Source organism: Portunus trituberculatus, chromosome 44 (genome assembly GCF_017591435.1).
Source record: "Portunus trituberculatus isolate SZX2019 chromosome 44, ASM1759143v1, whole genome shotgun sequence".
NCBI lineage: Eukaryota > Metazoa > Arthropoda > Malacostraca > Decapoda > Portunidae > Portunus > Portunus trituberculatus.
Window position 1 is genome coordinate 17,443,258 of NC_059298.1, and position 13,749 is coordinate 17,457,006.

The following is a 13,749-nucleotide window of genomic DNA, read 5'->3' on the forward strand; positions in this document are numbered from 1 at the left end:
AAGTTTTATATGTAATGAGCAATGAGCCAGAATCAAATAATATAAACGCTGCTGAATGCTTCCGCCAGCTGGCCGCGTCACAGTCCACTTCCACACATGCACACTGGTCACGGAGCCACAGCCCACAAGGAGGGGGAAGTATCGCCTGGCGTGTGATTAACGTTTACCTCAAGCATGGCATTTGGTGTGTATAGTTTGCTGGAGGCCGCCGTGCTGTGCCTCAATGCAGTGTGCGTCTTAAACGAGGAAAGATTTTTATCTAAATGTAAGTTACAAGTAATCTTCAAGGCATGATTTGTGTGAGATCATAAAATTAAAAGTTATTTTTAATAGTCACGATTCCCAAATGTGCAACTTTTTCATAACTTTGCTGCTATGGATTGATTTCGGGTTTTACTTCGGGTAGATTTGCAGTTTCAGCCAATACTCCTTCCAGCGATCCTCGCCTCTTAACCTACTGGACGTACCGTACCCCCATAATGTAAAACTAACTTACGTAATGTTTTGTTAACTCTTAACATTGAGAGGAAAGATCCCACTCTTGAGGTAAATTAACCTAACTCAGCATTTTGTAACCAAACTTTGAGGACTTCTGTTTCCCTCCATAAGGTTTCTTACCAGGATTTCATACCTGGATGACCTTTCACTAAGAGCCATGCTAGTGAGAACAACAAATAAGGACCAAAAGGTCTAACCAATCAATGTGCCAGCCTAACCAAACTCACAAACACAAGACAAAATCAGCTTAGATGTAGACTGGAATATTACCAGAGTGGCATTTTTCTCCAGACTTTCACAAAACCCATTGTATGCATATCATTTAATAGTGTAAAGTGGCAGAAAAATGTCACTATCCCTTTTGGTGTTACAGATGACTCAGGACTATCCACAAGCAGGACCTGTGGGAAATGAAAAATTTCATGCCATGTTGGAAAATAAATCATTACTATGCTTTGCATATTCTAGCATAAACCTAACCTAACCCAAGCTTCACTCTGCTAAGCTCTACCATCCTCAATAAGGTAAAAGTATACAGAAGCTGTTCAAGAGACTTGACATACACTGAGGTTTGGGATAAGTCTATAGTTGAAAGGATTGTGCTAGATTCCTTCTTGTAAATAGGGATGATGAGGAATCTTTTCCAAATAGAGGGCAAAGAACTGGTACTATAGAACTTCTGGAAGATACAAAATAAAGGATAAGCTAGCTCAGACCTCCATGATTTAAGCAAATGGGGATGAATACCATCTGGGTCCATAGATGGTCACATCTAAGTTAGAGAGAACAAACTCAATATTAACATTATTTCGAGGTCTCCAATATTGCCATGGTATATCTATTGGGGCTCAGGAGAGTCAGGAATTTGTTTAGTGTATACTGATGGAAAAGCAGCAGCAAAGGCATTTGCCATTGCCTCAGCATCATTAACAACCCTGCCATCATCCAGCTTCAAGGGTCCAATTATAGGTTTGTCTACTTTTTTATGGCATATATACGAGTGGAAGAATTTGTTGTTAGTAGTGAGATTTGTAACCATAGATGCTTCATACTCTGCTTGTTTGGTTGAGGCATAACTTAAAAGTTAATGATTAACTACATGGAAATGACTCAGTGCATCATTACTTTTCGGAGAATTCCAACCACAATGAGAACGTACAGTTTTATAATTAGTCCACAAGGCCTCCCTGGTCTTCTTAAGTGCATGAGAAGGATTAGCTTTGTATGTAGAATGTTCATGGACTTGCACTTTTGGGACAAATTTCTCCATATATATTGCTGAGTCAAGAAAACATACATTCACATCTAGATAATGAACCTCAAAGTCCCAATCCATAGAAGCTAGATGTCTGGAGATATTAGAATAGTTTCCCCTGTGCCAAAGTCTGCACTCCTGAGCCTGCTCAGAAGGAGAGTTACATTGAAAAATATAGCTGCAAAAAACTGGACTGCTCACAATTGGATAAGGGCCGCCATGGTACAGTGGAACCATGCGTGCTTTGGGGTATGAGGGGTCTCCAAGTGCACGGGTTCGAATCCTGTCCATGGTCTGAGTGTAGGTTGGGCTTCCTGACTCGGGGCAACGGTTTCCTAGTGGGTGAGCTTTGAGATAGGAGGTACCACAAAAAGTATCTCCTTTAGCTCATAAATTCACGTGAAAAGCCCACATTGTATAAATAAAAAAAAAAAAAAAGGGGGGGAAGGCACTACTTGTACATCCCCTATTATGTCATCGTTGATATTGAGAATAAAATCCAGGGTATTACTGAAAGGGTAAAAAGTTGATTCAATCACCCACTGAGACAACCCCACTGCCATGAAACATTGGTAAAATTGTCTGTCAGTATGAGCAAGGCCATTACATATACATATTACATGTTATATATATATATATATATATATATATATATATATATATATATATATATATATATATATATATATATAACATGTTACATGTTATTCTAGTTCTTTTATTATTTTCTTTCTTCACTTTTTTTCTTCTTCCTATTATTATTATTATTATTATTATTATTATGACTACAATTTATTATTATTATTATTATTATTATTATTATTATTATTATTATTATTATTATTATTATTATTATTATTATTATTATTATTATTAGTCTGATATATTTTTCTTCTTTCTTCTTTGTTTTTTTATTATATGTTATTTCATGTGGCTACCAAAAAGGCCAAGTTTTAGATTTTTTTCTTTTTGCAGTGCCTGGATGGGGAGGTTCACATGTCCAAGGCTTTGGAGAAGAACCAGGCATAAAAACTCAAATCTTTCATTTCATTCGCTCTGTCAAGACAGTAATGAAGTGTAAGTAAAATAATATGCTAATGCTCTGCTCCTTTAGTAGTCTTCCCTGATTCATGTGCTCTTATCAGAGAGAGCCTCCTCTACATACCCGTACACTCTCTTCTTCATTGATACTTATTTTTTTTTCTTTTACAAAGGTACTCCAAATAATGTTTTCATCTTGTGAGATTCTTTGATGTACATTTTTCACATAACCTTCATCTTCTCAGTATAGTCTATTTCTTATTGTCTATTCCATTTTTTCATACCATTCTTTGACCTTGAGCTATCAGTTGGTATGTTTCATGCACTCTTTCATCACTCACCTTTCTGGTTGAGTATTTGTTACTTTGAATGTTCAAGAGAAGATTTCCCGGATTTAGAAGTATACACTCACCTTTACCTATAATTGTATCATTTCTACTAATGATATAATTAATCTTAGAGAAAAATATAAATGAAAATCTCATATTTTAAATTAAACATTTACCACTAGACTTCATAGTATCCTGAAAAGTTGTAGTAGCTACTTAATCTGCTGATGGAAAAAAAAAAAAAAAACTAAATCCATCGTATAGCTAGTAAAAGGCCAGATATTTAATTTATTGCATACTGCACTGAAATTATATTAACAAATAAAGAATAATTATATTTATATGTACAAGAATCTATACCTTAGCCTAGATCATCAGTAGGTTAGCTAACCAGGATGGTCAGTGAAGAGAGAGGAAAGCCAAAGCTGGTGAACGTGGAAGTGTTCTAGAATTGCAATCTGCAAAAGGCTAGAGTCATACTGTGCTTCACTTTGGAAGTTAAATAGTCAAAGAATTTCTTAATACATAGAGGAATTTGATTTGAGAGTTACTCTGTAGTTGTAGCCGAATGGTGACAAATGGTGGGAAACTTGGAAAGAATCAAGAGAGTAGGTATGAAAGCAGTTATTGCACACATAGATGCAACATCTACCTCTCTTCTACTAAGCGTCATCACCTTTTCCTCACTGAACATTGGTGTCTAAGGCAATTGACAGAAGCTCCTTTTCTTAACTAGATGAATTAAGTAGACCTATAAATACTTATCAATTCATATTTACTGTTTTCTAATATATATATATATATATATATATATATATATATATATATATATATATATATATATATATATATATATTTGTTTTGTTTTTTCAGATCCCCTGATTCCTCTGAACATCTGTATCATTCTTTTCAAACTTATTTTTGGATGATAATTGTCAATAATCTTTTCTAAAATATAAAAAATAAAATAATGATGTTTATGGAAAGTGTTTGTAGCTTTGCTTTTAGCAAGAAAATTTTTAAAATATACATTTTATAATAAAGAATATGATACGCTACCCAGTCTTTCCTCTTGACATTTTTTTTTTTACCCCAGTATGAAAGCTATCTCTATAATTTAAGCATCAGCTCCTAATTCAAAGTTAATTGACTTTGATTCATTATTATGAAAAAACTGATAAAATTGAGCATTAATCTTTTATCAATGCTGTCACTGTGAAGTGTTGAAGACAGGCTATGATCTGTAAACAAAATTTGTGTTTGAAATCTCCAATAACAGGTAATCAGTCTGTAAAAGTTAGGGAAGAAAAAAAAAAACATTTCATACTGATATTTATTCATAAAATATGAAGCAATACAAAAAACACAGCCTTATTGTAGTCCCATTAAATTTATTAACAACTTGCTCTCTGGCTATAATTAATGTACGTCTAACAATCTTGAGTCTCTAGGAATGGCTGACTCTGTCAATTGGTAACTGAGGAAAAGTTATTATCTTGATTAATGGAAAACATTGGTCATATGGAACTGTTATTGAGTTTGACCATTACCACCAGGAATAAATAAAAATTCATGCCATTAGTTACCATGCCATGTCCTTGTACTTTGAAGAATTTTAGTTGCCTGAACTGGTTACAGAAAAATATTTCTTAATCAAATATTGTAACAGCATTGTAACTTTGCAGCTGCAACATCAGACAGTTGTATATGCTATGAGTGAAGATAGTCTATATTGCACATAGAAGAATACATATTCATAATACAGGCTGTCTTCTTTAAAAAAAAAAAAAAAAAGTTTGTGATACAATAGTGCATGTAGACAGTGATGTAGCAGCAACTGGTCTGAATAGGTGGATGAGTAAGCCAGATACAAATGCTGTGCTTTTTTGTTTTTGTTTTACATGAAACTACAGTGCTTTAGTGGTTATATTTAATTTGCTTCCGTCATATGTGGTGATTTTGTGTTTTTACTCAACAGATTATGTGCCATGAAAAAAAAGTAGGCTTTGACCACAGTACTTCCTAAGCAGCAAAGTATTGATCACACAGACATGTGTATGTTCAAACAACAACAACAATCAACTGGTGATCACTCAAGCTATCAACCATCACCTTAAGCATCCAGTGATAGGTATTCAGCTGCCTTTTAAACAAAAAAATTTCATTCAAAAGTAAAAATCTGTTAAGCTAATTAGTGACTTTGTGACACTTTCTACTTGTTTTATGGCTCAAATTCCTCTATAAAAATTGTGATACTTAAGTAGTTACCTGGGCAATATATAGCTGATATGAAAAATACATATTTAAAAAGAAAGGAAAAAAATGCTCAAGCATACATTTGGGAGGATGAGGAATTAGAGTGCAATGTTAGTTGAAAATTAAAGCTCTCCTGATATTTAAGATAAAAGCTCACAATTTCCAGTTTTTGAATTGTAGTTACTAAAATATAAATGAAATCCTATGATTAGCAAACTAACTTGTCAAGTGATCTGATAAACACTAACATACCATGAAATATACTTTTCAAAACTTTAAAATTTGCCTAATTATTATTTTGAGCAATGTGGGACATAAAACCATCATAGGTTATAATTACTGTATCTGCTAGGCTAAACATTTTGTTGCAGAAAAAAATTTGACTTAGTATTAAACGCTTTATACCAAAAGTAAAAGAAATTTGTTTAATTTCATTCCTAAATATCATTTCAGCCACCATTAAACACAAAAAAAGTAATGAATAAATAAAAATGGTCTGTCCCATTTACTTTTCTAGTTTCTTCTATTCATCTGAGGGAAACAGTATATGACGACAGATGAAATCACATAATTTGCATTATGTGCTGCATTGCTTGACACTACAACTTTAATTGCTAAATATTTCATCATGTAGATACATTCCCACTTTGAAAACTTTTGAAAGCACCAGCTCTGGAAAAAAAAGATAATTTTTTTACACTTAAATGCCAATAAAACACAAATAGTGCAATGTGCAAATTATGCCTTTTGCTTTGTTTCATTGCCTGCCTTGCAAATGCACTTTACATCACACAAAATTAGAAATAAGAATTAATTGAAAGCACCAATGTATGGTTATGGCTTCATCATTACTTATGTATGCCTGAATAAAAGTAAGTAATAGTCATTATCAAAGTCAATAAAAAGAGAAAGAATATATTTATTTTCATTTGAAGTACTGTAATGACTTTCTTTAAATATTCCTAAATATCATATCAAGACTGGGAACATGTCAGATGTAAGAAACAGCAAAGTAATGTGGCTATAATATTGAACAATACCCAAAAGTTATAATAGGCATGTTGAATCCTTTTGCTACATATACAGTGGAAACTTGGTTCAAGAATGTTCCTGTTCATGAAAAAAAATTTTAAATATTTTTTTAATCAGTTCACTAACAATGTTTTGGTGTGTAAACACACAAACATTCTGAACACCACAACAGCAGGCAAGCACACACTGCTGTTTTGAAGTGCCTGCTGTGGAAAGTGTTCTTCCAAGTGCTGTGTTCATGAACATTATTTTGGGGATCTTTTTAGCTCTTCACAAGTTATTTTAGTTCATCATGGCTCCTGAAATGTAAAAAGTGATGGTGGCAATAGGAAGCCTAGGCTTTGGAATTCAAGAAGGAAAATGATAGTGGAACATGAGAATGGTGTTCTTGTTTACACCATCACCAGGCTGAAATTGACTATCTGTACGATCTTAAAGAATGTACTAGTGTATATATGTTACAGTGAATCTGTATAATCAGGGAATATATATATTCTTTGATATTTTCAGGGAATGTGTGTAATGTCTGATTCACTCGGAGGATATGTATATTCCCTGAATTTTGGGCCTTAATATTTTATAGATTCCGTGAATCATATTTGGTATGATAGAACAATGGAATAAATTGCAGGACTCCCACTAATTACCCCTCCTAACCCCCCCTGCTGTACCCCCCATGCCTTAAACCACTGAACCACAGAAACCATGGCAGGACTCCATCTAATTACCCCCTCCCAACCCTGATGCTATACCCCACTGAACACTACAAGGTCTGGCAAAGTTTTAGTCACCAGTCACACGCCATCTTTCCTACTGTCAACATCATGGCAAATCCAACTGAGTGTGATTTAGAAGCACATTTTCGGGAAGTTATTGAAAAGAAGTGAAGGAAAGAAGTCTGTCTTGCTTCCAAAAGAGCAGTATAATAATAATATTGCAGATCTGACAGCAATTGACAAGTTGGGCAAAACAACATCTCATGAATACTACCTTCTGAAGAAGTATGAGGTTCTCAAGGGTGGTGGTGATTTCAAGTTGATCAGAAGATGGAATGCCAATGAGGATCCCATTTATTTTGCTACAATGGAGGATACATTCGATATTATTAAGCGTGCTCACACTGGAACTGGCCACAGAGGGCGCAATAAGAAGGTGAAGGAATTAACTAAAAAATATGCCAACATTACCCACGATGCCATATCCATTTACAAATCACTGTGCATCAAGTGCCAATGTAAATGTAAGTGACCAACAACTAAAGGGACTGATGTTCGACCTATTCTGACAAAGAACTTTGGTTCCAGATCATAAGTTGATCTTGTAAACATGCAGGCAATGAAGCAAGGCAACTATAAGTGGATAATGATTTACCAAGACCATCTTACAAAGTTCAGTGTATTGAGACCTCTCACATCAAAACGTGCTGAAGTTGCTTATAAGCTGTTGGATATTTTTCTTTTACTTGGCGCACCAGAAATTTTACAAAGTGACCGGATCGGAGTTTACTGCTTGTGTTATTACCAAACTTAAACTGCTTTGGCCTGATCTTGTAATGGTTCATGGAAAACCTAGACATCCTCAGAGCCAAGGGTCAGTTGAACAATATAATAATACAACAGACTGGACAGTTGGATTAAAATTTGTGCAATTTCAAAAAAATTCTAGTTACCATTCTGGCATTAAAAGGTCACCATTTGCTGCATTGTTTGGATCTGATGCATAAGTAGAACTCACAACTTCAGCTCTTCCACATGATGTAATTCACCGTCTCCAAGGTGAGGACGATTTGCTGTCAGTAATTATGGATGAAACAACCTCAGTTGAACCATCTGCTGTCGAACCACCAGCTGTCAAACTCATATCTATAGAACCAACAGCTGTCAAACTCATATCTATAGAACCAACAGCTGTCAAACCACTAGTTACTGAATCACTTACTACTGATCCACCTACTGTTGAACTCATATCTGTACAACCAACAGCTGTTGAACCACCTGCTGTAGAACCACCAGCTACTGAACCACTAACTGTGGAACAATCTGCTGTCGAATGAACATCACCACTCTCCATTTGTGAAAACAATATTATTTCTCAGCAAAAACACGCGTGTGAAGCTCAGCTTTCACAAGCTGAATGTATGGTTAAACGAAGTCGTCGTATTATGGACTGTGGAAACGTCGGTAACAATGTTACAATTCCGATACCAATGGTGGATAGGGGTCGTGGGGACCCAAGGAATATCATGGGAATAATTAAAGATATTGAGAAAATGACAATTACACGATTGCAGTGAAAAGTGGCATACTAACTGGGAAGTATACCAGGAATCAGTTTGATTTATGTATATATGAATCGTATTCAAAAGATGATGTGACAACCAATAGGATTGTTTCTCTTCAATCTTCTGTACAACAAGAGTTGAAGTTAGATGGCCAAGGTTTTGCCAAATGTAGCTGTGCTGGTTCAAAACATTGTTAAACAAATCAATGTAAATGTTTCAAGCTGAAAGTTAAATGCAACTCACGATGTCATTCAAGTTTGCATTGTGAAAACAAGGCTTCGTTCTATATATCAGGCCGAATTATTTTCTGACAGACAAGTTTTAGTTTTTATTGAGATAACAAATTAAATGTATTACCATTCATAATTAATTTTGTTACCTTATTAACTTTTTTTACTAGTTTTATTTTAAATGAGCATTGCATCCATGTGTTTTATGTGATGAATAAAATATTAGACAATTGTATTCATGTTTTTAGCGATTTATTCCATTGTTCTATCAAATCAAATATGATTCAGGGAATCTGTATAATAATAAGGCCCAAATTTCAAGGAATATGTATATTCCCTGAAAATTTCAGGGAATATACATATTTCCCAAGTGAACTAGACATTATACACATTCCCTGAAAATATCATAGAATATATAGTATATTCACTGATTATACAGATTCACTGTTACATATATATACATATATGGTAACTTTTCAATTTGAAAAACTGTTTCAGTCTGGGAATATTTTCATTTGTGAACTGAGTTGTGGAATGGACTAAGGTCATGAACCAAGGTTCCACTGTATGTCAATAGACAGAATAGACAGCTTTTTGTTTCAGTAATCTAAAATATCGCAAAGAGCTATCTTTATTTTTCTTTTGTGAAATCAATGATGAAAAATAATTTGATCAAATGATGTTGAACAAGAACAAATTATATCTTGCCATTTCTAACATCTTGAATAATATATTGCTGACATTAAGAATATAAGATGCACCAGGCACTTCCATTTTTATAGCTATGGTTATGGGCATTAGCCTAGTATTTTAATGCATTCAAAGCAATTGGTGTCTAATACATAAATATATAATATGAAAGACTATGTGTATCATGTTAGCCTTCAAACAGCTGCTGACAACACAAAACCTCTGCATTCATAATTATGTCCAGTAGCAATAAAGAGCAGTCTCTACTAATCCTGCCAACTTCTGAATTTTTATATTTTCTGATTACATAAGATGTTTAAACTTTATATATATATATATATATATATATATATATATATATATATATATATATATATATATATATATATATATATATATATATATATATAAGCAAATTTTATAATAACAAAATATATGTTTGATGGATGTAACTTTAGAGGCTCTGATGCATTACCACTTGCCGAGGACTGTATCTCTGATGGCATCAACATACTGTGCAGGCACCCAGTAGATCCAGTACCTTGAGGCCTCAGTTGGTCCCAGCTGTAGTCCCTGAAAAGAGATTTAGCCATGAAGATGTAATTTCCCAGCATGTACTAATTCCATACAAGTCATAGTGCTATAAAATTCAGTCTTCAGAGTTTTTTGAGGTTGTGTGTATTTACCTAGCTGTGAGATACATGAGTGTGTGTACTTACCTAGTTGTATATTATAGGGTTTGAGCAGGGCTCATAGTGACTTGTCTTCATATCTACATTTATTCAACTTTTCCTTAAATTTGTGCACACTTTCTGCTGCTACAATCTCTTCACTCAATCCATTCCAGATGTCCACTGTCCTATGTGGAAAACGGAACTTCTTAATGTTCTTCAGACACTGACTTTTCATGATCTTCTTGGAATGTCCTCTTGTTTGTCTATCTCCATCCTTTGTCAGTGATACCAGGTATTGTCTATCTATCTTTTCCATACGGTTTACTAACTTATACATTGTTATTAGGTTTCCTCTTTCCTGTCTATCCCTCAAAGTTGGTAGTTCCATCTCCTTCAGTCTTTCTTCATAGGGAAGATCCTTAATTTCTGGGATCATATTTGTTGTGGTCCTTTATATTACTTTGTGTGTGTGTGTGTGTGTGTGTGTATATGTGTGTATTCACTGTTTGATCTGCTGCAGTCTCTGACGAGACAGCCAGACGTTACCCTACGGAGCGAGCTCAGAGCTCATTATGTGTGTGTGTGTGTGTGTGTGTGTGTGTGTGTGTGTGTGTGTGTGTGTATTTACCTAGTTGTAGTTTTACAGGGCCTGGGCTTTATGCTCGTGTGGCCCCGTCTCCATATCTACACTTATCCAATCTTACTTTAAAAGTATGCACACTCGTTGCAGACACTACTTCTTCATCTAAACTGTTCCACGTCTCAATACATCTCTGCGGGAAACTATATTTTTTAATATCTCTCAGACATCTTCCTTTTCTCAGCTTTTTACTATGCGATCTTGTGCTTCGGATGTCATATTCTTCTCTCAGGATCAGTTTCTCATTATCCACTTGGTCCATTCCGTTGATCAATTTATAAACTTGTATCAGGTTTCCTCTCTCCCTTCTTTGTTCCAGGGTTGGTAGATCCATAGCCTTTAATCTCTCCTCATATGTCATCCCTTCAAATTCTGGAACCATTCTTGTAGCTATTTTTTGTAGCCTCTCCAATTTCCTTATGTGTTTCTTTTTATGAGGGGTCCACATTACTCCTGCATATTCCAATCTGGGTCTTATTATAGTACTTATCAATTTCTTCATCATTTCTTTGTCCATGTAGTGAAATGCTACTCCAATATTCCTTAGCAAATTATATATTTCTCTAAAAATTCTATCAATATGGCTTAATGGTTGATTGTTTTCTTCCATTGTCACTCCTAAGTCCTTTTCCTTTTTGACTTTCTCCAGTTCTACTCCATCTCCCATCTTATAGATTCCCACAGGTCATCTTTCACTCTTTCCCATTTCCATGACATGGCTTTTGTTCACATTGAATTCCATTTCCCACTTCTTACTCCATTCCCAGATCTTGTTTAGGTCTTCTTGCAGTATTTCACAATCCTCCTTTTGCTTTATAACTCTGCACAGTTTCGTATCGTCCGCAAACAGATTTATGTAGCTGTTCACTCCTACTGGCATGTCATTAATATAAATGAGGAAAAGTATTGGTGCCAATACTGACCCCTGTGGCACTCCGCATTCTACTGCTCTCCACTTAGTTGTTTTGTGCAGGGTTCAAGCAGGGCTTATAGTGTCCTGTCTCCATATCTCCACTTATCTAATTTTTCTTTAAAACAATGCACATTGTGTGCTACAACCACTTCATCATTCAATGCATTCCACTTTTCCACCATTCCATGTGCAAAACTGTTTTTTCAAATATCCTTCACACACTGGCTCTTCCTGATTTTCTTTGCATGTCCTTTTGTCCTTTCAGCTTCTGTCACCAGCATCAGGTCATGCCTGTCAATCTCTTCAATGCCATTAACTATTTTATACAATATTATTAACCCCTTCGCGCCAGATGTTAAAAAAGCCCGCCTGTATGATATACGGGTGGTAGTGCCGTCTTGAGCTGGAAATTCGTGCAAGCTTGTCATACTTGTCGTCTTTGTGTATTATGCTGCTATTTTTTAGTCACTATATTGCCTTCGAAGAGGAAAGTGGATGCTTCTCTCTTCGGAGAGAGAGAGAGAGAGAGAGAGAGATTAGAAAATTTGTTGTTTTTGTATTTGTGTATTTACCTAGTTGTATTTACCTAGTTGTGGTTTTACAGGGCCTGGGCTTTATACTCGTGTGGCCCCGTCTCCATATCTACACTTATCCAATCTTACTTTAAAAGTGTGCACACTCGTTGCAGACACTACTTCTTCATCTAAACTGTTCCACGTCTCAATACATCTCTGCGGGAAACTATATTTTTTAATATCTCTCAGACATCTTCCCTTTCTCAGCTTTTTACTATGCTACTGGGGCTTCATGACGCCTACATAGGCGTCACCGTATTGAAGGGGTTAAGTCTCCTCTTTCTCTTCTATCTTGTAAAGTTGGCAGTCCCATTTCCTTCAACCTTTTTTCATATGTTAGATCCTTTAGTTCCAGCACCATCTTTGTAGCTATCCTCTGGATCCATTTTAATCTTTTTATATCCTTTTTCAAGCTCGGCGACCACACCACTACGGCATATTCCAACTGTAAATGTATCATACTCATAATAATTTTTTTCATCATATCCTTGTCCATGTACTGAAACACCACCCTAATATTAGTCAACATTTTATAAGTTGTTTTCAAATATTTCACTTATGTGTTTTTCGAAGCTCAGAGTTTCTTGTGTAAACCATTCCCAGATCTTTTTTTCTCTTTAGTCTTCAATATTTGTTCCTCTCCCATTAAATAGTTCCATACTGGTCTTCTCTTACTTTTTCCTAATTCCATTATGTGGCATTTCTTGGCATTGAATTCTAACTTCCACTTCTTACTCCATTCATAAACTTTATCTATATCTTCCTGCAGCAGCACACAGTCTTTTCTGGTCTTAATTACTCTTAACAATTCTGCATCATTAGGAAACAAATTAACAGGGGCCGCCGTGGTACAGTGGATCCGTGCGTGCTTTGGGATCCGAGGGGTCTCCAAGCGCACGGGTTCGAATCCTGTCTACGGTCTGAGTGTAGGGTGGGCTTCCTCACTCAGGGCAACGGTTTCCTAGCGGGTGGGCTTTGAAATAGGAGGTACCCTTAATGAGTATCCCCTTTAGCCCATAAATTCCCGTGAAAAGCCCACATGATAAAAAAAAAAAAACTGGTCACTCCATACTGTATGTCATCTATGTATACCTGGAACATAATGGATGGTAACACTGACTCCTGTGGTACCTTGTTACTTTAATCCAGGATGAGTATGTATCTTTGATCACAGTTCTCATCTCTATCCTTCTAGTAATCCCTTATCCAATCAATATTTTTCCTTTCAGTCCTCCTATGTTCTCCAACTTCCAAAAGTCTGCTATGTGGGACTTTATCAAAAGCTCTTTTTATGTCCAGGTACACAGTGTCTACCCATCCATCTCTGCTCCCCAG

At 35.4% G+C, this 13,749-nt stretch overlaps 2 protein-coding genes across 6 annotated transcripts in view; one reads left to right on the top strand and one right to left on the bottom strand.

Moving 5' to 3' along the window:
• Nucleotides 1-45: 45 nt before the first annotated feature.
• LOC123518550 (immediate early response 3-interacting protein 1-like) lies at nucleotides 46-4,181 on the top strand. Its single transcript, XM_045279384.1, has 3 exons — nucleotides 46-265; nucleotides 2,729-2,830; nucleotides 3,997-4,181. Exons 1-3 carry the CDS (start codon nucleotides 175-177, stop codon nucleotides 4,050-4,052), a joined length of 249 nt encoding a protein of 82 aa, XP_045135319.1. The 5' UTR covers nucleotides 46-174; the 3' UTR covers nucleotides 4,053-4,181.
• A 261-nt stretch (nucleotides 4,182-4,442) lies between these two features.
• LOC123518548 (ubiquitin domain-containing protein UBFD1-like) overlaps nucleotides 4,443-13,749 on the bottom strand; it is a 66,778-nt gene continuing 57,471 nt past the window's right edge. For 3 of the 5 annotated variants that reach the window (XM_045279380.1, XM_045279377.1, XM_045279378.1), the window contains 3 exons: nucleotides 10,088-10,185; nucleotides 7,402-7,489; nucleotides 4,443-6,051 (listed from right to left, as the gene is read on the bottom strand). In XM_045279380.1, the coding sequence (XP_045135315.1) occupies nucleotides 5,893-6,051; nucleotides 7,402-7,489; nucleotides 10,088-10,185 (345 nt within the window). In that variant the 3' untranslated portion in view covers nucleotides 4,443-5,892. The remainder of the gene's footprint in view (nucleotides 6,052-7,401; nucleotides 7,490-10,087; nucleotides 10,186-13,749) is intronic. The other 2 variants (XM_045279379.1, XM_045279382.1) reach the window with 1 other exon arrangement.